The 23,457-nt window shown below is 49.7% G+C and overlaps 1 protein-coding gene across 1 annotated transcript in view; it reads left to right on the forward strand.

Annotated features, from left to right (window-relative positions):
• The window catches only part of C2CD3 (C2 domain containing 3 centriole elongation regulator), a 68,574-nt gene that overhangs the window by 18,896 nt on the left and 26,221 nt on the right, over positions 1–23,457 (forward strand). The window contains exons 16-21 of the mRNA XM_073548540.1: positions 1,313–1,553; positions 1,628–1,802; positions 1,891–2,074; positions 19,659–19,831; positions 19,914–20,037; positions 20,121–20,389. Of these exons, the coding sequence (XP_073404641.1) occupies positions 1,313–1,553; positions 1,628–1,802; positions 1,891–2,074; positions 19,659–19,831; positions 19,914–20,037; positions 20,121–20,389 (1,166 nt within the window). The remainder of the gene's footprint in view (positions 1–1,312; positions 1,554–1,627; positions 1,803–1,890; positions 2,075–19,658; positions 19,832–19,913; positions 20,038–20,120; positions 20,390–23,457) is intronic.

Raw genomic sequence — 23,457 nt, forward strand, 5'->3', positions numbered from 1 at the left:
CAGCCGGTATTACATCACCTCCACCAGCCGGTATTGCATCCCCTCCACCATCCGGTATTGCATCCCCTCCACCTCCACCTGCCGGTATTACATCCCCTCCACCAGCCGGTATTACATCCCCGCCACCAACACCAGCCGGTATTGCATCCCCTCCACCAACACCAGCCGGTATTGCATCCCCTCCACCAACACCAGCCGGTATTGCATCCCCTCCACCAACAACAGCCTGGTATTGCATCCCCTCCACCAACAACAGCCTGGTATTGCATCCCCTCCACCAACAACAGCCTGGTATTGCATCCCCTCCACCAACAACAGCCTGGTATTGCATCCCCTCCACCAACAACAGCCTGGTATTGCATCCCCTCCACCAACAACAGCCTGGTATTGCATCCCCTCCACCAACACCAGCCTGGTATTGCATCCCCTCCACCAACACCAGCCTGGTATTGCATCCCCTCCACCAACACCATCCGGTATTGCATCCCCTCCACCAACAACAGCCTGGTATTGCATCCCCTCCACCAACAACAGCCTGGTATTGCATCCCCTCCACCAACAACAGCCTGGTATTGCATCCCCTCCACCAACACCAGCCTGGTATTGCATCCCCTCCACCAACACCATCCGGTATTGCATCCCCTCCACCAACACCATCCGGTATTGCATCCCCTCCACCAACACCATCCGGTATTGCATCCCCTCCACCAACACCAGCCTGGTATTGCATCCCCTCCACCAACACCATCCGGTATTGCATCCCCTCCACCCACACCAGCCTGGTATTACATCCCCTTCACCAACAGCAGCCGGTATTGCATCCCCTTCACCAACAGCAGCCGGTATTGCATCCCCTTCACCAACAGCAGCTGGTATTGCATCCCCTTCACCAACAGCAGCCGGTATTGCATCCCCTTCACCAACAGCAGCTGGTATTGCATCCCCTCCACCAACACCAGCCGGTATTACATCACCTCCACCAACACCAGCCGGTATTGCATCCCCTTCACCAACAGCAGCCGGTATTGCATCCCCCACCTCCACCAGCCGGTATTGCATCCCCTCCACCAACACCAGCCTGGTATTGCATCCCCTCCACCAACACCAGCCTGGTATTGCATCCCCTCCACCAACACCAGCCGGTATTACATCACCTCCACCCGGTATTGCATCTCTTCCACCACCAGTGGGTATTGCCACCAATTATTATAACTCCTTTTCTGGATGGTTATAACCCTGCAGACCCCACCAATTACCACACAAGTCAGTTGCTTTGTGTCATCTCATTACTTACTATCTGTATTTTGTGCAGTGACCCAAAAATTTGCCGTCTCCTGCTCCAAGCGCAGTATCCCGTGGTGGCAGTGGACAGTTTTGTCCCCATTCTCGACATGTTCAGCGGTTCTGAGCGCGGCCAACTTAAGGTCCTACTTGCCATGGGATCTGGGGATCAAGTGGTGGCATTGCAAAGGTTAAAAAATGATGAGGGAACCTCTGCCGCCCAGACTCCAAGACCGGCACACTTCCTGGACCCCCCGCAGTCATCGGTAGAGGTACCCGAACACTGAGGCTTGGGTACATCCTGCACTGTGTGTGCGTTATTAACTATGTGATGTCCGTTCTCCAGATGTGCAGGACCTCGGAGAATAGCACCGATCATGTGTTTGATGTACATGTGGAAAACGTGAAAGGTCTTGCTCCCCTGCAGTCCACAGTGTGGGGGGAAGCCGACTGCTTTATACAGTATTTCTTCCCGGGGGCTTCTGCTGCATCCGGGTTGGGCTCAGAGTTGCCAGAACGAGGTTTGTGGGATTCAGAGACCCTCCACTCGTATCACATATATTATATGTATGCCACACGGTTCATGTTTCCCTTCTCTGTATATTTCAGGCCTGAGTCTGAAGCCTGTACGTACAGCCACCACCCTCTGTGTGCCGGATCCCGTCTTCAATGATCGGCAGAGCCATTCCTTGGTCGCTCCGTCCGATACTCCGGTGCAGAGGCTGCTGCTCAGCGCATTCTCCATGCAGGGCCTCTCTGCGGGAGGCGGGATGACCTTCGAAATCTGGTGCCGGTAAGATGCATGTAGGTTATCAAATGACCTTCTCCCCTGGGTAATCCTGCATTTCCATAGCTCATTTTCCAGTGCACACAATCACCAGCCCCCCGTGACTCAGCAGGAGCCTGATGGGTTTTCATAAAGACCTCCATTGCTGTCATCTTGGTACACCTCTGAATATCAGCTATAGTATGAGGTTCAAAGAAGGATGCAATTTATACAACATATTGCAATACAGTGGTCCCCAGGGGGGCAAAAAAAATAAAGTAAAACAATTTTCAAAAAGTGAAAAAAAATAGAAGAAATCTAACATTTCTTTATCGCTTCATTGGGGGACACAGGTTACCATGGGTGTGCGCTGCTGTCGCTGGGAGGCTGACACTAGGCAAAAAAGGAAAATAGCCCCTCCCCAGCAGTATACACCCACTGACAGGAACCAAGTACCTCAGTCTAAGCTTAGTGTCTGTAGGAGGCGGACCTGGATCTGATCCCAGATTCGCAGTTTTTCCTTTTCAGGTCACCTTTTGTGTTTTATTATTCTTTTTCCTTTGTTTTTTTTCAGGTTCTTCATCTTCAGGGTAACAGGGTGTAATGTCTCTCCCCTTTTTTTTTAGCCATATTCATGTGACAGAGAGCAGTGTGGTGTCACCCACGTCGCCCACTCTCGGACCCGCAGGCAGGACCTGATCCCTTTATTGGTGTTACAGAGTGATTCCCGGTGGCCGGTCCTTTGCCTTTTCCCCACCTCACCCCTCTCCTCGGAGAGGGCTGAGAGGAAGACGATGGTCACCAGCGGTGGCCTCCCCTCTTCTAGTAAGGGGTTGATACTGTCTTCTGCACCGTCCAGAGATTGTGCGGGAAGGAGGATTTACTATTCCAGTTACCCCCATCCACCCGGAGCCTCCAGGTGATATCCTCAACTGCGAAGAGGACCGGGGCTCACCTTGCAGGTGTGTATGATTTCCTCCCTGTAGCGCAACAGGTCCAGGTAGCAGGGCGGCATTGACTCTGTAAGGCGACCCCGCATAGCGGCGGCCGTAGCATCACTGATGGGGGCAGAACAGCTTCTTCTTTCTATAGTTCTACATAGCAGCGGCTATCTTCCCCTGGCCAACCTATCACTCTGTGGCCCCCTCCCCCTTTATTCCTGGCCACACTTCCTCTGTCCACTCACTACTGCGATTTTGAATCACGCGCCCTTTTCAGCCAATAGAAGGACTTCCCTTAGCTGCAGACCTGGCTACACCCCCGCTTCAGCGCGCGTCTTCCTGGCGCGCTTTTGCTCCTATCACGGCGCTTGTTCTCCCTGTCAGTACACGCCCCCAGCAGTTCAGCCTATCGGAGGGGTTCTTCCACTTCTCACTGGCTGGCTTTTCAGGCTCGCCCTCTGCAGTGCGTCAAGCTTGATGGGGCTCAGCACAGCCGATGCTCCGCTTAATGTATCTCAGCAGATAGGATTTCCTCTGCACTACTTATCAGAGCCTCTCCACACCTACCACAGGGGGACACAGGCAGACACACGGCCACCGCTGGTCATTCCTGGTATAGATAGGATCTATTATCTCTCTCTTTCTGTTGCCCTTCTCAACAGATGTATGCCCAACCCTTCTCGTTGCCCCTCTAAGCCGACTGTGATCCAGCACGCCTGTGCCCTCTGCAAAAGAAAATGGTCTTCAAGTCCGCTTTCCCCTTGCTGCGCAGTCCTGCACCACGTCTGCGCCACAGGAGCACTCTAACACCCGGGATGAGAGCACACCCCTCCCTCCGGAGTGGGATGTTGCCATGTCACAGTCGATCTCTGACCTGACAAAAGTATCACAGTCCCTGGTCCTGGAACGTCTTTCACATCTGTCTGCCGCCACCAGTGCTCCGAACGCCTCTCAGGTCATTCACATGCCCTTGACCACAACCTTCGCAAGGACAGATCGGGTAAACAGCACAGGAACCGGGCTCTTTCCAGTTCCCCGGGTCCTACAGCATCCTTTAGGGTACCGTTACACCTAGCGACTCACCAGCGATCCCGACCAGCGATATGATGCGGTCAGGATCGCTGGTGAATCGCTAGGTGGTCGCTAGTGAGCTGCCACTCAGGCAGATCTCACCAGCGACATCGCTGGGGACGGGGATCGCTACTTACCTGTCAGACGCGGCGATCCTGCGTCCTCCCGCCCGGCTCCACTCGTCGCTCATCGTCACAGCAGGAAGCGCCGCAGGAAGTGACCGACGAGGAATGGTCCAGCAGCTTCTCGCGCAATCAGCGATAACCAGCAGGGGATCCGGTCGGAGGTAAGTATCACATGCAGCGATATCGCTAGCAATATCGCTGTAACGTCACAAAATCTGTGACTTTACAGCGATATTGCTAGCGATATCGCAGTGTGTAACGGGGGCTTTAGGATGCCCTCCTCTCCCCAGGCCCCCTCGGAGGCGGCTTTTGGGTTGGATGTGAATTCCTAGTTTGAGTCTGATTCGGACCAGGTCTCAAAGACCACAGGATATGGTCATTGGCATTTACCCAAACCCTGAATCTGAAGGAGAACGAGGCACCTGCTCAGCAGCACTCCGTTTCCTTCAAGCAGGTAAAATGTCCCTCCTGGACTTTCCCCTATGACAGGGAATTTCAAGCTATTGTGGCTAAACAATGGGAACATCCTGAAAAGCACTACCCAGGATTGAAGCACCTAGACATTCTTTATCCCTTTTCCCCTGACCTCGTTGGTAGATGGGCAGAGTCCCCTAAGGAGGACCCGCCTGTTGTGAGTTCATTCTCTGGTTCACCATTTGAGTTCTCCTTCCAGACTCCCTCTGGTGGTAACAGGAGGTAGTGAGGCTGATTTGATCGGTGGAGATCAGACACCTGAGAATGAGGATGACGATTGGACCTCAGGAGGTTCAGATTGGATTTAAGACAGCCGACGCCCTATTCAGTTGCTGGTGATTCCTTCTGCTTGTCAGGTCTTGGTTCTCAGCTCTGTTCCAGTCAGCTCAAGCTAAGTTCTCTGCTAATGTTCACACTTGATTTTGTTGTTCTATTCAGTTTTTTGTGTGTTCAGCCAGCTCGGCTGGGCTGTGCTGAATTTCCACTCTTATTTATATTTATCTGTATTTGACAATTTGCTTTTTGTCCCTTATTAGATTGGCCTCTTTTTGCTCTGTCTCAGAATATTTCAGGGTGTTGATATAGTGGGAGAAGTCTAGTGACTTCAGAGTTAATTTTGCTATCAGAAGTGTTGGGCATTATTTTGTAGGGTTTTGGGCAGATTGCAGTCAGTGGCTTTCCTTTCCTATCCTCTCTAGTTAGTTTCGGCCCCATCGTTTGCTCAGCCTATTTTCCTGCCTGTGTTTGTGTTTTCATCTTGTTTCACCGTCAATACGTGTGTGGGGGCTATCTATTCCTTTGGGGTCTGCTCTGGGGCAGTTAGTTTTCCCCTTCTTGCTTTAGGCTTATTTAGTCCTCCGGCCATGACGAGGCGTCTAGGTTCATCGTAGGCATGCTCCACGGCTGCTGCTAGTTGTGTGGTAGGATCAGGGGTCTGCAATCTGCATAGTTACCAACCTCTCTGGTTTTTCTGGGCTTGGCATGTTTAGGTTTTTTCCTCCTCGGTGACCCATTCATAACACCCGCCGGTTTCATGCCTGTCTTCCGAGACAGTCTTGTTTATGCCAATCGGTGTGTCTATCAGGGACACTACAGATAGGCAAATTGAGTCTTTGGCCCATCTTTGCCTCCACCTGGGTGGCAAAGTCCATGTCTGCCTGGGCAAGAATGCTTTGCCAGGGCATCCTAGCGGCAGCTACTCCGGATGAAATGGAAGATTTGGCGTACCAGATTGCCCATGCCGACGAATATCTTCTGACCACTTCCCTTGATAAGGAGAGAGTTAAATTAACCCTTCACGGTTGAGCCAGTGATTTCCAAATTATTCCAGTGTTGCTAGCAACTCAAATGACCACACGGAGACGGGGTCTCTGTACGGGAGGATCGAGGCAGATCACTAAGCCCCTTTATTTTAGTCACATCTTTTATAATCTTTTGCTTAATTATGCAAGGTTCTCAAGTACCAATAGCATCATTTCACTTTATAAGCCAATAATATTGCAAGAAAACCGGAAACTACATATAAGTCCGTATCCAAATAGAAAGTAGTATAATGGCATATCCAGAGCAATACACTCTCCCCCCCCCCCCCCCCCCAGCCCCTTATCTTGCACCTGATGGAAGCAGTCTGGTTTCATGACAGGCCATGCCAATTATAAAAATTTATCTTGCAGTAACAAAAATGAAGAAACGAAACCTTCACAGAAATGGAGAAGCGAAACTTAAGCTCTGATTTTAGTATTAACCCTTAACATTCCCCCCAGATAAAAAAATTTAACACATATGCAGCATCAGAGGTGCTATCCCAAGCTAACAGCTTGAGGGGTACTGGTCTTCACATGACTGATGCCGTGTTACCAGACATGGCTGTCGCGGCGCACCCGTCCCCCCTGTATACTGCAGTTCACGAATAACAATTTTTGATGATGGTGGTGGGGATCTTTTGTAGGTAGCCATGCGCTTGGCTTCAACATCTTCATCAAGTAGCCTTTTGAGATCGGTGTAGAGAAAAGCAGGGGCAACGACACCTTTGGTATCATCATTAGCTGTCTTAGTGCAGAATTTCCTAATACATACAGAAATACACCAAAGAACAAGTTTTAGTATCACATATACAGCAAGGATACAGGCAGCAATGTGTAACAAGCTTTGTAAGATCCCAGCTATTCAGCCCCCAATTCCCCTAAATCAATTGGCTGAATTGAAAAAGGAGAAGGTGTCTGAACAACCAACTGTCCTTATTACGATCCTGGATGCTGCCAGTTGCTCCGCTGGGGAAAACTGCAACATCATTGCTATACGTCGCATCCTCTGGTTGAAGGTGTGGATTACAGATCCACCCTCAAAAAAAAAAAAAAAAAAAAAAAAAAAAGTCTTGCCCTAACCTTACCTTTCAAGGCTCTAGGTTTTTCAGATCCAAACTGGATCAGATAATTTAGATGCTACTGGCTGAAAAAGCTCCCCTCTTCCCCAGTCCAGGCCTAAACGTCCTTTCAATAGGAAGAGGTCGCTTTATTTTCTTTCCTTTTGGCCCTTCTCTTTTTCAGGGACTTCCTCTCAGCATGATGGCTCTTCCGCCCAAGGGGAGGGGAAGAAGCCGTCCTTCAAACCTGCATCCAAATGGCATTTAAAGGGTCGCTCCTCCAAGCCCTCTGGGTCCCGCACCAACAGGTTCTCTTCAACGTGATGGGTCACCTCTACCCGGGAATCTTTCCAGGGACGCTGGGTTGTTAGTGGTCGACGTTGCCTGGGTCAGAGAGATAGTTACATCCTTTTAAAAAATCAACTTTTCTTCCCTTCCAGGAGAACGTTTCTTTCGGTCTCGACCGCTAAGACATCCGTCGCATGCTCCAGGGGTTCTTCAGGCCGTCTCTTCCCTTCTACCCTTAGGGCCCCGTCACACATAGCGACTCACCAGCGATCCCAACAACGATATCAACGTGTCAGGATCGCTGGTGAGTCGCTACATGATCGCTGGTGAGCTGTCAAACAGACAGCTTCACCAGCAATCAGGACCAGCGACGCCGAGCGCGCGGCGTCGCTGTGTACTTAGTTACCAGCGTGCTGATGCAGGGAGCTGGTAACTAAGGTACACATCGGGTTTCTAAGGGACGTGTGTCTCTTTGGCTACTTTCACACATCCGGTGTGTGGGGTCCGGCGGCGTGCGGCGAAAAGCCGGGCCGCCGGATCCGGCCTGCAGCCGTGACACCGGATGTGTGTGCGGCGTCTGATACGGCTCGGACGTGGTTTAAAGGAGCCGCAGCAGGAGGTGGACAGAGACAGCCGCTGAGAGAGACAGCTGCTGAAAGGAAGGTGAGGGGAGGGTAGGAGAGGAGAGGAGAGGGGGTTGGAGAGAGAGAGAGACATGTGGGGTTAACACTCAGTGTCCGGGCGAGAGAATCTCTCTCTCTTGCCGGGCACTTGTGGGGTTAACCCCACAGAGAGATCTCTCTCTCTCTCACCCAGACACTGTGAGTGTTAACCCCACAAGTGCCCGGCGAGAGAGATCTCTCACAAGTGTCTGGGTGACAGAGAGAGATCTCTCTCTCACCGGGCACTTGTGGGGTTAACATTCACAGAGTCCGGGCATGCGCTGTGGAAAAAGCCGGTCCTGCGCTGAGAAAAAACGTTGCAGAGAACGTTTTTTCCAGACGCCGGACCGGCTGTTTTTGCCGGATCTGGCAAAAACCGGATACGCCGCATAGGCATCAGGCGCGATGCGGCAATAATGAAACTCTATGGGGAAAAAACCGGATCCGGTGGCAACAGGCGCCGGATCCGGTTTTTACACTTTTCGCCGCATCGCGCCTGATGCACAAAAACTGATGTGTGAAAGTAGCCTTAGAAACCCGATGTGTACCATAGTTACCAGCTCCTTGCATCAGCGCGCTGGTAACTAAGGTGCACAAAGGGTTTCTAAGCACAGCGCTGTGCTTAGAAATCCTGCGTTTACCTTAGTTACCAGAGTGCGTGCTGGCCAGCGGGAGACCAGCGACCAAAAAAATGTCCAGGGCTTTCCAACAGCGATCAGCGATACCGGCAGGGGGGCCGGTCGCAGATCGCTGTCACACACAGCGATCTCACTGGTGAGATCGCTGTTACGTCACAAAACTTGTGACTCAGCAGCAATCTCGCTAGCGAGATCGCTATGTGTGACGGGGCCCTTAGGAGTAATCGTACCCTTTTCCCGGAACAATTGATTTTTAGGGTTCTACTATCTTTTCGTAGTCACGAAGAAAGACGGATCTCTCCGTCCGATTTTAGATCACAAACGATTGAACCGTCATGTTCGGATCCGTCATTTCAGGATGGAGTCCCGCCGAGACTGCGACCAGTGTCTCTAGATCATCTAAGACTCTCTGGCCCATCTCGGCTGGATTGTCAACAGAGAGAAGTCCTCCCTCACCCCAGCTCAGCGCCTGGTGTTTCTGGGAATAAGGTTTGACATGGCACAAGCCCATGTCTTCTTTCCTCAGGACCCGTTGAAGCGCAAGTGCGTGAAACAGCCGTTGTCCACTCTCTGTACGTTCCTCCCGTGCCAATGCCTTTTAATTAATAAAGAATTTTCACGACAGAACGGTGAGTGCCATCACTTTTTTTTTTCTCTTTTGTACAAAATCAGATTACATGTTTGCTTTTCTGGATTGAACACCTGTTCTGACGGTATTTTGGCGGTCGGTCCAGGTGTGTGATTTTCGACTTGAATAGCAGTCATGGAACTGTTTCGGGGTTAAGGAGCAGTGCCGAATCTTCTGTCTCTTATGTATTTTGGTTTCCAAAGGAAAAGTTCTTATCCCTCTGCCGAGGGATCTGCCCTCTAAAGCGACCAGCTTCTCTCCCCCTACGGTACGGCATGAGAGTTCTGGGGAAGATAATTGCTACCATGGAGACATTCCCCTTTTCCCAGTTCCATACCTGTCCCCTTCAGCTGGCCCTCTTGTTGGCTTGGGACAAGAGGACCGCTTCCCTGGACCGACCCATTTTACCACCTCTCAAGGGGAGACAGTCCCTGACCTGGCGGATGCTATTAACGTCAGTCCTACGAGGGAAGTCCTTCCTCCCTCTCCGGTGGCAGGTCGTCACAACCGACGCCAGTCTCCTCAGTTGGGGAGCGTTCTTTCTTCATCGTTCAGCGCAGGGTCGCTGGAATGCACAAGTAGCCGCTCTCTCCATCTATCTCCTGGAGATCAGGGCAATTTTTTCTTGCTCTTCGCTGCTGGCAGTCTTTCCTAGCAGGCCAGCTGTTCCGTATAAAATCGGACAACGCCACTGCCGTGGATTACTTAAGCCATCTAATAGGGACTCGCAGCAAACAGGTGATTGCAGAGGTAACAAGGATTCTGCGATGGGTGGAGCGTTTCATTCCCGCCATATCAGCCTGTAGACTCTCCTAAGGTGGAAAATTGGGCAGCCGATTTTTTGAGTCTTCACGGTCTCGTATCGGGCGAGTGGTCTCTCAATCCCATCATTTTCAATCAAATATGCCAGAGATGGGGCTCACCGGATGTTGTCCTGATGGTGTATCGGATAAATCACAAGGTTCCTCAGTTCATATCCAAGTCCCAGGATCCGCTAGTCATCGGTTGCGATGCAGGTGGAAGAAAGTCCCATAATCCTCATAGCTCCAGACTAGCCAAGAAGGGCCTGATACGCGGAGCTGGTGAACATGCTCATAAATGCCCCCTGGAGGCTTCCAGACCGTCCAGCTCTTCTCTCGCAAGGCCCCCTCTTCCACCAGAGTTCTCAGTCTCTGAGTTCAACAGTATGGGCGATGAAGCTGCAGTCCTGAGGGAGACCGATCTTTCCCATCAGGCCATTCAGACCATGATTAGGGCAAGAAAACTAGCATCCTCGCTTATCTATCACAGATACTGGAAGGTCTTCTTTCAGTGGCGTCTGGACAACAATTTGGTCTGTACCCTTAAGGGTCAAGTTTCCACTCTGTCAATCGTTTGTCAACAAGATTTGGCTTCTCGTTCCTAGGTTTAGACTTTTCTTCAAGGAGTCACCCACCTAGCACCTCCTTATCGTCCTCCGATGGATCCATGGGATCTTATTCTTGTCCTTGGTGCACTCCAGCACGCTCCCTTTGAGCCCATTCAAGACTTTCTGTCTTCTCTTCTGTCATGAAAAGTGACCTTAGTTGCCATTACATCCATCATGAAAGTCTGAGTTAGCGGCTTTGTCCTGCTCTTCTCCGTTCCTGATTCTCTATCAGGACCTGGTAGCTCTCGGTCCTGTTCCTTCCTTCTTACATAAGGTGGTCTCTTCACTTCACATTAATGAAGAAATTCTCCTTCCTTCTCTGTCCCTCTCCGGTTCATCCCCTGGAGAAGTCCCTCCACAAGTTAGATCTGGTCGGACCTATCCGAGTAGATCTCTCAAGGCCTGCTTCCTGTCGCCTCTCTGATGCCCTAGTTGACATCTCTGAAGATCATTGTAAGGGACTCCCAGCCTCTAGGTCCACTATTGCCCGTTTGGTTTTCTCCTTCGTCTCATTGGGGGACACAGAGACTGTGGGGACACAAAGACTGTGGGTGTGTGCTACTGCCGTCTGGAGGCTGACACTAGGCATACAAAAAACAAGTTAGCTCCTCCTCCGCCGCATACACCCTCGCCCCGATAGCGGGCGGAAACCAGTCTTTGCTTAATGTCTTATGGAGGCACACGCAGTCTGGATCTCTCCAGACTATTTTTTTCTAGTTTACCATGAAGATGAGACAGGGGCGACGGATCCTATAGAAAGGGTCCGATCTCCCCAAACCAACAACGGGCGAGCACGCGTTGAGTATCACCTCCGCGTATCCTTTCCCGCATCGAGGGACATATCTGGGACTTTTCCCCAGACTTCTATTTTTTTCTTGTTTTTTTGTTTTATGAAGATAAGACAGGGGCAACGCATCCTATTGAAAGGATCCGATTTCCCCAAACCAGCAACGGGCGACCACGTGCGAGTGTCCCTCCACGTTTCCTCTCCCGCGACGTGGGACATTAGGCCAGACTTAGCCCTGTCCACCCCTAGGTATTGAAACCATGGGCTTGCACAGAGGCACAAGACTAGTCTGTGCAGCCCCCATGACTCCACCAACGCATGACGGCGGTGCTGCATGGCGGCAGACGGTCCCTCTCCTCGCCCCGGCAAGGCGGTCGGAGCTAGGGTGCCTGCACCGTCTTAAAAACAGAGTACCTCAGGTATGTGCTGGAGCGAGTGGAGGGCCCTGGGCAGCGTTTTCGGAAAGGCACGCTTTCCCATTTCCCTCCCCCCCCATCCACCTTCCCCCCCCCCCTCTAACCTGGTTCGGGGCGGCCGGGGTAGCGGTCGGGCGGACCGCTTCTAAATTTAGCCCGCGGCTTCGGCCTGGGCCGCGGGCGGAAGCGCCGCCCTGGGCGCACGCCATTTCCGGCGCCGCCCCCCGTCGTCAGCCGGGCATGGGGAGGCGGGTGGCCGGGGTAGCGGTCGGGCGGACCGCTTCTAAATTTAGCCCGCGGCTTCGGCCTGGGCCGCGCGCGGAAGCGCCGCCCTGCGCGTGATGTCATTTCCGGCATCGCCCCCCATCTCCAGGGCAGGCGCCGGATTAAATTGAGGCCCCGGCGGCAAGGCAGGGTAGGCCGCGATCACAGAGGAATCGCAGCTTACCAGGAGTGAGGCGCGAACTGAAGCAGGGTGAGAGACGCGCAGGAGCCGGTAAGTGCGACCCCGTCCCGGAGCCTCACTAAGGCACTACACAGTACCCTCCTCCCCCTCCGCCTAAGCCCCCCCCCCCCGCCTTTAAGGGATTTTTTGTGTGTGGGCCGACGCCAGCAGTATGTCTGGGAAAGGAAAAACGCACACGTTCCTTTATGCCGCATGCGTTTCCTGTGGGGTGATGTTCCCACGAGCGCAAACTATTAAGTTATGTGAAGCCTGCGACTCCGAATGCGCCCAGGAGCCCTCCCCTGCGACAGAGCCCAGGGGTCTGGATCCCCCAGAATGGGCGTTATCACTCTCTCGGTCCATGGTTTCGCTCACGAAGGCGATTGAGACCCTTCAGGCCCCGGATAGGGGTAGAGATGACGGCTCGCCTGTTTGGGGGGGGTCATCCACCTCACAAGAGCCTCCGGCCTGAAGGGGCCGCACACTCTCTAGGCAGACGCACAGGAAAAGAGCCCGTACTGCGTCTCCTGGCCCCTCCGGTGCCTCAGCATCCGTGAGTGCGGCATCTCGCTCACCGTCACCATTTTCTGGGAGCGAACAGAGTTCAGGTGATGACTGGGAAGAGTCCTTGGACCTGGATACCCCGGGGTACCGGGAAACGGTAGACAGTCTTATTGAAGCAGTCAATCAGACTCTGGGTTTTGACGATGATGTCTCCCTAACCGCAGGTCATAAGGTATCCTTTAAGAAGACCAGGAGACCACATAGAGTATTTAGCACTCATCCTGAGTTCGAGGATATAGTGCAGCGGCATAGGGAACGTCCAGACAAACGTTTTTCAGGACAAAAAACGCTGGAAACGAGATATCCGTTCGCATCGGAATTTTGTAAAAAAATGGGCGGAATCTCCGGTAGTGGATCCCCCAGTGTCACGCCTAGCTTCAAGGTCCTTGTTGTCAGTACGTAGCGGTTCTTCCATTAAGTACCCCACGGATCGACTCATAGAAAGTTTAGCTCGCTCGGTGTATGAAGCAGCGGGATCAGCGCTCTTTCCTTTTTTTGCGGCAACATGGGTAGCCAAAGCCATGATGTCATGGTCAGATTCTTTAAACAAGGTCCTACAGGATAGAGATTTGCCAACAGAAGTGGCAGAGATAGCAAGTCAGATCGCGATGGCGGGTGACTATTTAATTAATGCATCCTTGGATGCGGCTAATGGCGCGGCTGTAGCGGCAGCAAATGCAATCGCCATTAGGAGAGCCTTGTGGTTAAGGTTATGGCGGGCTGATTCTATTTCTAAGAAGTCTTTGACTTCCCTGCCTTTTCAGGGTAATCGGCTATTTGGGGAGAAATTAGACAAGCTCATTTCAGATGCTACAGGGGGAAAAAGCAGCTTCCTTCCACAGCAAAAGATTAGGCCGCCTTTTCGTCAACCTCAGGCGCGCTTTCGAGCATTTCGCACCCCCGGGTGGATGGCAGCGGCCAGTACCTCCACCCCAGCTTGCTATAACCAAGACAAGGAGCGTCAGGTCACGTATAGAACCAACCCGCTGGGTAGGATGCGGGGCCGCCCGCCCAGATCAAGGGGGGCCAGGTCCCAGAAGCCCTCAGCGAAATGACTCGAGGCATCCAGTACCCGAGGACAGCAGAGTAGGCGGACGTCTGCGCAGGTTCTGCCGCGTCTGGGTCGCGGTGGTGCGCGACACATGGGTGGCAGAATTAGTGTGTTCCGGGTACAAAATAGAGTTTGTCAAAGATCCGCCAAGACGATTTTTTCTTTCCCGGCTTCCCAAAACGGAATCCCGGGCAGAGGCATTGCTAGGTGTTGCGGCGCAACGGGGTCATTGTCCCTGTACCAGAGTGCGAGAAGGCCCAAGGATTTTATTCCAATCTGTTCGCACCCCAAGAAGGACGGAACAGTAAGGCCGGTTCTGGACTTAAAGCTCCTGAACAGGTTCATCAGGGTCAGGCGTTTTCGCATGGAATCTCTCCGGTCGGTCATATCGTCCATGGAGCACGGAGAATATTTGGCCTCGATCGATGTCCAGGATGCCTACCTGCACATCCCTATTTTTTCCCCGCATCAAAGGTTCCTTCGGTTTGCAATCGAGGGCCGGCATTTTCAGTTTGTGGCCCTACCTTTCGGGTTGGCCACGGCACCCAGGATATTCACGAAAGTGATGGCGGTCGTCATGGCCATTCTACATTCTCGGGGCATAGTGGTTTTGCCGTACTTAGACGACCTCTTAGTAAAGGGGCCGTCCTTTCGGGCATGCGAGGAGAATGTGAGCATCACACTGGATACCCTATCTCGCCTAGGATGGTTGATCAACGGGAAGAAATCTTCCCTTACCCCAGCTCAGAGGATTTTATTCCTGGGGATGATTTTCGACACTTCCCGAGGGTTGGTAATTCTCCCTCAGGACAAGGCTCGGGCGCTCCGGCAGGGAGTCCGAAGTCTTCAACAACCGGGCCCTCACACTATCCGGTTCGGGATGAGGGTTCTAGGAAGGATGGTGGCGGCGATGGAAGCAATTCCGTTTGCTCAATTTCATCTCCGTCCCCTGCAGCATGCTCTCTTAGCGGCTTGGGACGGGAGTCCGTTCTCCCTCGATCATCAGTGCAGGTTGCCCTCTCAGGTTCGACGGGCGCTGCAGTGGTGGACACACGACTCCTCTCTTCGACAGGGGAAGCCTTTTCCCCCAGATCATTGGTTGGTGATCACGACCGATGCAAGTCTTTTCGGCTGGGGGGCAATCTTCCAGCATCACACGGCCCAGGGGCAATGGTCGCCTCAGGAGGCTCGTCTTCCGATCAACTTGTTGGAGATTCGAGCGGTGCGGTTGGCGCTGCAGCGTTTTCAGCACTTGCTAGCAGGACGTCCAGTCCGAGGTCAGTCAGACAACGCCACGGCAGTGGCGTACGTGAATCACCAGGGAGGCACACACAGCAGGGCAACCATGCGCGAGATAGAGCATGTGCTCCGTTGGGCCGAGAGGCACCACTCGGTAATCTCAGCAGTTCACATACCAGGTGTGGAAAATTGGGCAACAGATTTCCTAAGCCGACAGGGCGTTGCGGCCGGGGAATGGTCCCTTCACCCCGAGGTCTTCCAGCTGCTTTGCCAACGGTGGGGGACTCCTGACGTGGATCTGATGGCGTCCAGGGAGAAAGCCAAGGTGAGCACGTTTGTCGCTCGGTCTCAGGACCCGCGAGCGATCGCGGTGGATGCGTTGGTCCTACCGTGGAGCCAGTTTCGGCTCCCATACCTGTTTCCCCCACTGCCGCTTCTCCCAAGAGTCATCAGAAAGATCAAGACAGAGGGGGTCCCGGCAATTCTGCTGGCCCCGTCGAGTATGGTACGCGGATCTAGTGCAGCTCCTCGCAGACGTGCCTTGGCGTTTACTGGAACGGCCAGACTTACTGTCTCAGGGGCCGATCTGCCACCCGAACTTAGGGGCCCTGTGTTTGACGGCATGGCCGTTGAATCTTGGATTCTGACCCAGGCGGGATTTGGGCGTGAAGTGGTTGCGACAATGGTTAGCGCCCGGAAGCCGGCCTCGGCGAAAATTTATCATAACTCTTGGAAGGTTTTCTTTCATTGGTGTCGAGAACACGGGGTTGCGCCATTATCCTTTTCGGTCCCCAACATCCTGGCTTTTCTGCAGTCCGGCCTGGACGCAGGGTTGGCGCCAAGTTCCCTTAGGAGGCAGATTTCGGCCTTGTCGGTCCTTTTTCAGCGAAAGATCGCTACCAATATGCAGGTCAGGACGTTCATTCAGGGGGTTTCTCATTTGGTGCCCCCATATAGAGCACCTATAGACGCCTGGGACCTTAACCTGGTCCTGGGTGTCCTACAGGAAGCCCCGTTTGAACCATTACAGGAAATTTCATTGTCATATCTCTCCAGGAAGGTGGTATTCTTGGTAGCCATAACTTCCATTAGGCGGGTCTCGGAGTTAGGAGCATTATCCTGCAGAGCTCCTTTTCTGACCTTTTTTAAGGATAAAGTAGTCCTTAGACCACCGCCGCCTTTTCTGCCTAAGGTCGTGTCCTCTTTCCATATTAATGAGGACATTGTTCTGCCTTCGTCTTGTCCAGCGCCAGTACACAGAGTGGAAAGGGCGCTCCACTCTTTAGATCTGGTAAGAGCTCTCAGGAGGTACGTGTCAAGGACAGCACCTTTTCGCCAGACGGACTGGTTGTTTGTGAAGGGCGCAGGAAGGGTCTCGCAGCCTCATGATCAACCATAGCCAGATGGATTCGCCTAACTATTCAGGAGGCTTACCGTATTAGAGGCGCACCGATTCCAACAGGGATAGGGGCGCACTCTACTCGGGCAGTGGGCGCTTCGGCACCAGGCTTCGGCAGAGCAGATATGCAAAGCAGCAACCTGGTCCAGCCTGCACTCTTTTTGTAAGCATTATAATGTGCATACTCAGGCCTCGTCGGATGCGAGTCTGGGTAGGTAAATTCTCCAAGCAGCAGTGGCACACCTTTAGACAGGAGGGCATGCGGCTTGGATCGGTGAGTTGTCCTCCCACCCAGGGACTGCTTTAGGACGTCCCACAGTCTCTGTGTCCCCCAATGAGACGAAGGAGAAACATGGATTTTTGTGAGTACTCACCGTAAAATCCTTTTCTCCGAGACGCTCATTGGGGGACACAGCACCCACCCTGATAGCCAGTTGGCTCTTGTTTATTTAATTAGTATAATTCCTTTTTCAGACATATGATTTTCTGCATTAAGGCTAATTTTTGGATGTTCTCCTACTGCTTTTGCACTAAACTGGTTTCCGCCCGCTATCGGGGCGAGGGTGTATGCGGCGGAGGAGGAGCTAACTTGTTTTTTGTATGCCTAGTGTCAACCTCTAGACGGCAGTAGCACACACCCACAGTCTCTGTGTCCCCACAGTCTGTGTCCCCCAATGAGCGTCTCGGAGAAAAGGATTTTACGGTGAGTACTCACAAAAATCCATGTTTCGGCAATATTGGAGGCATACCTCGTTCAGGACTAACAACCTCCGAGGGTAAAGGCTCATTCCACCCAGGCGGTGGAAGCTGCTTGGGCAGTTCGTCACCAGGTTTCGTCTTTACAGATTGTAAATCTGTGACCTGGTCTTTATTGCACACTTTTGCGAGGTTTTAAAAGGTTCATACCCATGCCTCATCTGATGCAGACCTGGGAAGGAAGGTGCCACAGGCGGCGATTACGCACCGGCCGACCTAGGTCTCTTTCTTTGCATTGTTTCTGTTTCCCACCCTTGGGATTGCTTTGGGACATCCCATGGTTACCTATGTCCCCCAATGAAGCGATAAAGAAAGAAGGATTTTTGGTACTCACCGTAAAATCTCTTTCTTGGAGCCTTCATTGGGGGACACAGCACCCTCCCTAATTGTTTGTACCGCTTTTTGGGCCTACGTGCTTTTTGTTGTTGAGTTGGTAGATTTGTTGAGTTTTTGGTTGCTTCTCCTACTGCTTTAGCACTAACTGAGGTACTTGGTTCCTGTCAGTGGGTGTATACTACTAATATGGTATTAACGAAAATGTTGGGTCAGCACGGAAAAAAACAAGCTCACACACCGCTCCGTAAGCAGAAAGATCAGTGTTACAGGGCTCGGAAAATGGGAACTCCAAAATAATTTTTTTTTTCTTTTATAATTTTTTTTGTTATAAGTTTCAGAATATTTATTGACTACTTAAAAAAAAATGCTACAAGTTTGGTATTGCCGTTGTCGTACTGACGTGGAGAATCATGCGGCCGGGTCATTTTTTGATGTACAACAAACAAAATCTTTTTTTCTACGACTTTATAGCACAGCATTTTCCATAAAATTATATAGTTAAACGAGGGGTGTCATTTTAAACTGTAATTCAACCCCCCCTCCCAAAAAAAAAAAAAAAAAAACCTCTATGGTTTTATCTACAGAAAAAGATTTTAAAAAGTTATGGCTCTAGGACATTTTTTGTTCCAAGGGCTGCAATGCCATACTGCACCAGTCCCAAGGGCCGCAAAAAACGTAAAGCGGTGCTTTCATCAATACATCACCAGAACAAAGCTTTTAATATTTTAGTAGGATTTGGAGAGATTCTGTGTTTGAGCCAAAATATAAGTTTGAACATACGCTAACATACAGTGGGTTTTTAGAGCAGAAACTGAGCCCAATCTGGCCAGATCCTCCTCATAATCTCAAAAGTCTTTAAGTTTTGAGGATTTTTAAATGTTAACGTAGCCATGTTGCAACTTTTGAATTGTTACATGTGTACAAGATCAGATCCACCGTCAGTACTTGAATACTGCTCCAGAACCACCATCCGTACATGAATGCAGCTCCAGAACCACAGTCAGTACATGAATGCAGCTCTAGAACCACCATCCGTACATGAATGCAGCTCCAGAACCACAGTCATTACATGAATGCAGCTCCAGAACCACCATCCGTACATGAATGCAGCTCCAGAACCACAGTCATTACATGAATGCAGCTCTAGAACCACCATCCATACATGAATGCAGCTCTAGAACCACCGTCAGTACATGAATGCAGCTCCAGAACCACCGTCAGTACATGAATGCAGCTCCAGAACCACCGTCAGTACATGAATGCAGCTCTAGAACCACCGTCAGTACATGAATTCAGCACCAAAACCACCGTCAGTACATGAATGCAGCTCCAGAACCACCGTCAGTACATGAATGCAGCTCCAGAACCACCCCCCCACACTGACCCTCCAAAATATCCCCCGCACACGGCCTCTCAGCAAAATATACCCCTCATAGTGTGCCTCTCCAAAAAATCACGTACCCCCCTACCATCACCAAATTGTCACCCCCATTATATGCCTTCACAGTAACGTTAACCCCCTCCTCACCGCATGAATAATAAGGCGTTGAACCTTCGGCTCCTTGATGTAGCTCTTTCCATTGGCCGTGTCATCTCTTCTCCCGGCGCTTCGGTCATGGCCAGGACTGAAGAGCGCTGCTCCTGTCTAAAAGGCGCAAATACATTTGAATATCAGAGGAAAGAGCGTTGCATCCTGGACAGCTCCGCGGGCCACACAACATCCTTCTGCAGACCCCATGCCACCCACGGGCCGTATGTTGTGCATGCCAGCTCTAGAAGGAAGGGGAAGAAGAAAAAAGCATAAAAATTGAAAAATTAGACTGCCCCTAAGGATTTAGGGGGTGTTTTAATTTTCTGTTGTGCTAGATCATTGATAAAAAGCTTAAAATGAGGCACGGCCTGTGAACTGCAACTGGGCTATCCGTGGGTTTTCTCTTCCCACACCATTATGGTTTATCTGTTGATCTTATGAGGGTGAAAAATGATCACTTTGAGGTTTTCAAGAATGTTTTGTTTTTTAGTTATTATTACCCCAATGTCCGGGATCAGATTGTGGCCAAGGCTCTTCTCCCCCTGTCCCGTCTGTGCGCCATGGTGACCATGCACCATCGAGAAGAGTTGGGGGTCCAGGCATTCTGCCTGCCGCTCTCTCCTGTGAGTGAGACCTCAGCGGCCGCTCGTCCTCCATCCTCAGGTAACCAGCACATGCCATCAGTGCATTAGTCAGTATCTGACGCCGTGCCACCAGGTAACACATCACATTACGTGGTCCACAGGGATACTGAACGTGAATGTGACGTATAGACGCTCCATCAGAAGCCGCGTGGGCATGCTGGCTACTCGGATGGCCTCTATCTCTGTGCAGATCCACAGGGTGTCCGGTCTGCAGGCTGCTGCCAGGTACTGTTCACACAGCGCCTCTACTAGACCAGGTACAGGGGTCCGGTCCTCGTGTTTTACATCCTCTCTCTCTTCCGGCACAGAGTTCTGTCACAGCAGGACCCTTCGCTTCAGTACAGCGCAGATGTCGGGGTGAACGCTTTCATCATTATCCGCCCGTCTTTCCTGCCGGAGATGGAAGTTCGCAACACTCGTACAATCGCCCGCAGCTTCTGCCCGGAGTTTGATCATCACTCAGAGTTTCCCTGTAATCTGGTGACACAGAGGAGCAGCGGAGAAGCCTGCAGCCTGGCGGAGATCCTCAACTCCTCTGAGATGGTATTTTCCATCTATCACCAGAGTGTGACATCCGGTAAGAGTCCTGTATACTCCTGAGTATATAATATACTGTATACTGAGTCCTCTATACTCCTGAGTATATAATATACTATATACTGAGTCCCGTATATTCCTGTGTATATAATATACTGTATACTGAGTCCCGTATATTCCTGTGTATATAATATACTATATACTGAGTCCCGTATATATTACTGTGTATATAATATACTGTATACTGAGTCCCGTATACTCCTGAGTATATAATATACTATATACTGAGTCCCGTATACTCCTGAGTATATAATGTACTATATACTGAGTCCCGTATACTCCTGTGTATATAATATACTATATACTGAGTCCCGTATATATTCCTGTGTATATAATATACTGTATACTGAGTCCCGTATACTCCTGAGTATATAATATACTATATACTGAGTCCCGTATACTCCTGAGTATATAATGTACTATATACTGAGTCCCGTATACTCCTGAGTATATAATGTACTATATACTGAGTCCCGTATACTCCTGAGTATATAATATACTATATACTGAGTCCCGTATATTCCTGTGTATATAATATACTGTATACTGAGTCCCGTATATTCCTGTGTATATAATATACTGTATACTGAGTCCCGTATATTCCTGTGTATATAATATACTGTATACTGAGTCCCGTATACTCCTGAGTATATAATATACTATATACTGAGTCCCGTATACTCCTGAGTATATAATATACTATATACTGAGTCCCGTATATTCCTGTGTATATAATGTACTATATACTGAGTCCCGTATACTCCTGAGTATATAATATACTATATACTGAGTCCCGTATATTCCTGTGTATATAATATACTGTATACTGAGTCCCGTATATTCCTGTGTATATAATATACTATATACTGAGTCCCGTATATATTCCTGTGTATATAATATACTGTATACTGAGTCCCGTATACTCCTGAGTATATAATATACTATATACTGAGTCCCGTATACTCCTGAGTATATAATATACTATATACTGAGTCCCGTATATTCCTGTGTATATAATGTACTATATACTGAGTCCCGTATACTCCTGAGTATATAATATACTATATACTGAGTCCTGTATATTCCTGTGTATATAATATACTATATACTGAGTCCTGTATACTTCTGTGTATATAATATACTGTATACTGAGTCCTCTATACTCCTGAGTATATAATATACTATATACTGAGTCCCGTATATTCCTGTGTATATAATATACTATATACTGAGTCCCGTATATTCCTGTGTATATAATATACTATATACTGAGTCCTGTATACTTCTGTGTATATAATATACTGTATACTGAGTCCCCTATACTTCTGTGTATATAATATACTGTATACTGAGTCCCCTATACTTCTGTGTATATAATATACTGAGTCACATATATTCCTGTGTATATAATGTACTATATACTGAGTGCCGTATACTCCTGAGTATATAATGTACTATATACTGAGTCCTGTATACTCCTGAGTATATAATGTTATGTATATATATATATATATATATATATTTTTATATTGTCCAGTTTTGGGCACCACATTTTAAAAAAGACATCAACAAACTGGAGCAAGTTCAGAAAAGAGCGACCAGAATGGTGACCGGTCTGCAAACCCTGTCTTATGAGGAAAGGTTGCAGGATTTGGGAATGTTTAGTTTGCAAAAGAGAAGACTGAGAGGAGACTTAATAACTGTCTACAAATATCTCAAGGGCTGTCACATTGTAGAAGGATCATCGTTATTCTCATTTGCATAAGGAAAGACTAGAAGCAATGGGATGAAACTGAATGGGAGGAGACACAGATTAGATATTAGAAAAAACTTTTTGACAGTTAGAGTGATCAATGAGTGGAACAGGCTGCCACGAGAAGTGGTGAGTTCTCCTTCAATGGAAGTCTTCAAACAGAGGCTGGACAGACATCTGACTGGGATGATTTAGCGAATCCTGCTTTGAGCAGGGGGTTGGACCAGATGGCCCAGGAGGTCCCTTCCAACTCTACCATTCTATGATTCTATGATATATATATGGGTACATGCTCATCATGTATGCAGAGAAAAGAGGTCTTCTATCTGCATACAGGATGGGCATGTACCCATCACGTTAAGACATAGGTCTAACTGTTCTAGCACCCTTGCAGCAGATAACAGTGTTTAAAAAAAAAAAAAAAAAGACCTTGTTCATTGGTTTTTCCAAAGGTTTCGCGTTAAATTTGTGCAATTATGCCCATGTGTAGAGATTTTCATTTATCCATCACTACGGTTAAGTTATGGTCTCTATGTGACCTTATGTGTATTGTGTGTGTTGTATTATTTTCATTGGATCAGAGGGTTCCATACATTTTAATAATTTAATTAAAAGTTACATTTTATATAGCACTTCTACCTTGCTTTTTCCCTCACTTCTGATGATTGGTAGCCTACATACTTATTTGAACCTGTCATATACAGAATAAGCTTTTACTAAAAATCAGCAGCATGGAGGATATTATGCAGCAGTACTATGAAATGTAGCTGTGAAGTCAGCCCTAGGGGGAGATAAAATACTCAACAGAAAGCAGCTACATGGAGAATATGCAGCAGTACTGAGCAGTGTAGCTATGAAGTCAGCCTTAGGGGGAGAGAAAATACTCAACTTAAAGCAGCAACATGGAGAATATTATGCAGCAGTACTGAGCAGTGTAGCTGTGAAGTCAGCCCTCAAAAGAAAGCAGCAACATGGAGGATCGTATATTACAACACTGTTAAGTATAGCTAGGAATCCAGATCTGGTGCGAGAGAACACACTTACTAGAAAGCAGCTGCACCATCTTTCTGCTTCTCCATTCTCTCCAGCGAGTTCAACAGGCAGCAGTAATTTGAGCAGCATGGATTTTTGTAAAATTTGTAAGAGCTGGGCAAAAATGGTGTGAGACAATCAAAAGTCGCAAAGTTTTAGCTGAGTCTCGAGTTTTGCCCAAATGCTGTCACTTTTCAAAGCTTTTTACAACGGAATAATGACCTAAGCGCTTTGATGTATCATGTCCATTGTGTTTAGTATGA

This window comes from Dendrobates tinctorius, unplaced genomic scaffold (assembly GCF_039654945.1).
Source record: "Dendrobates tinctorius isolate UK_male_01 unplaced genomic scaffold, ASM3965494v1 ptg000157l, whole genome shotgun sequence".
NCBI lineage: Eukaryota > Metazoa > Chordata > Amphibia > Anura > Dendrobatidae > Dendrobates > Dendrobates tinctorius.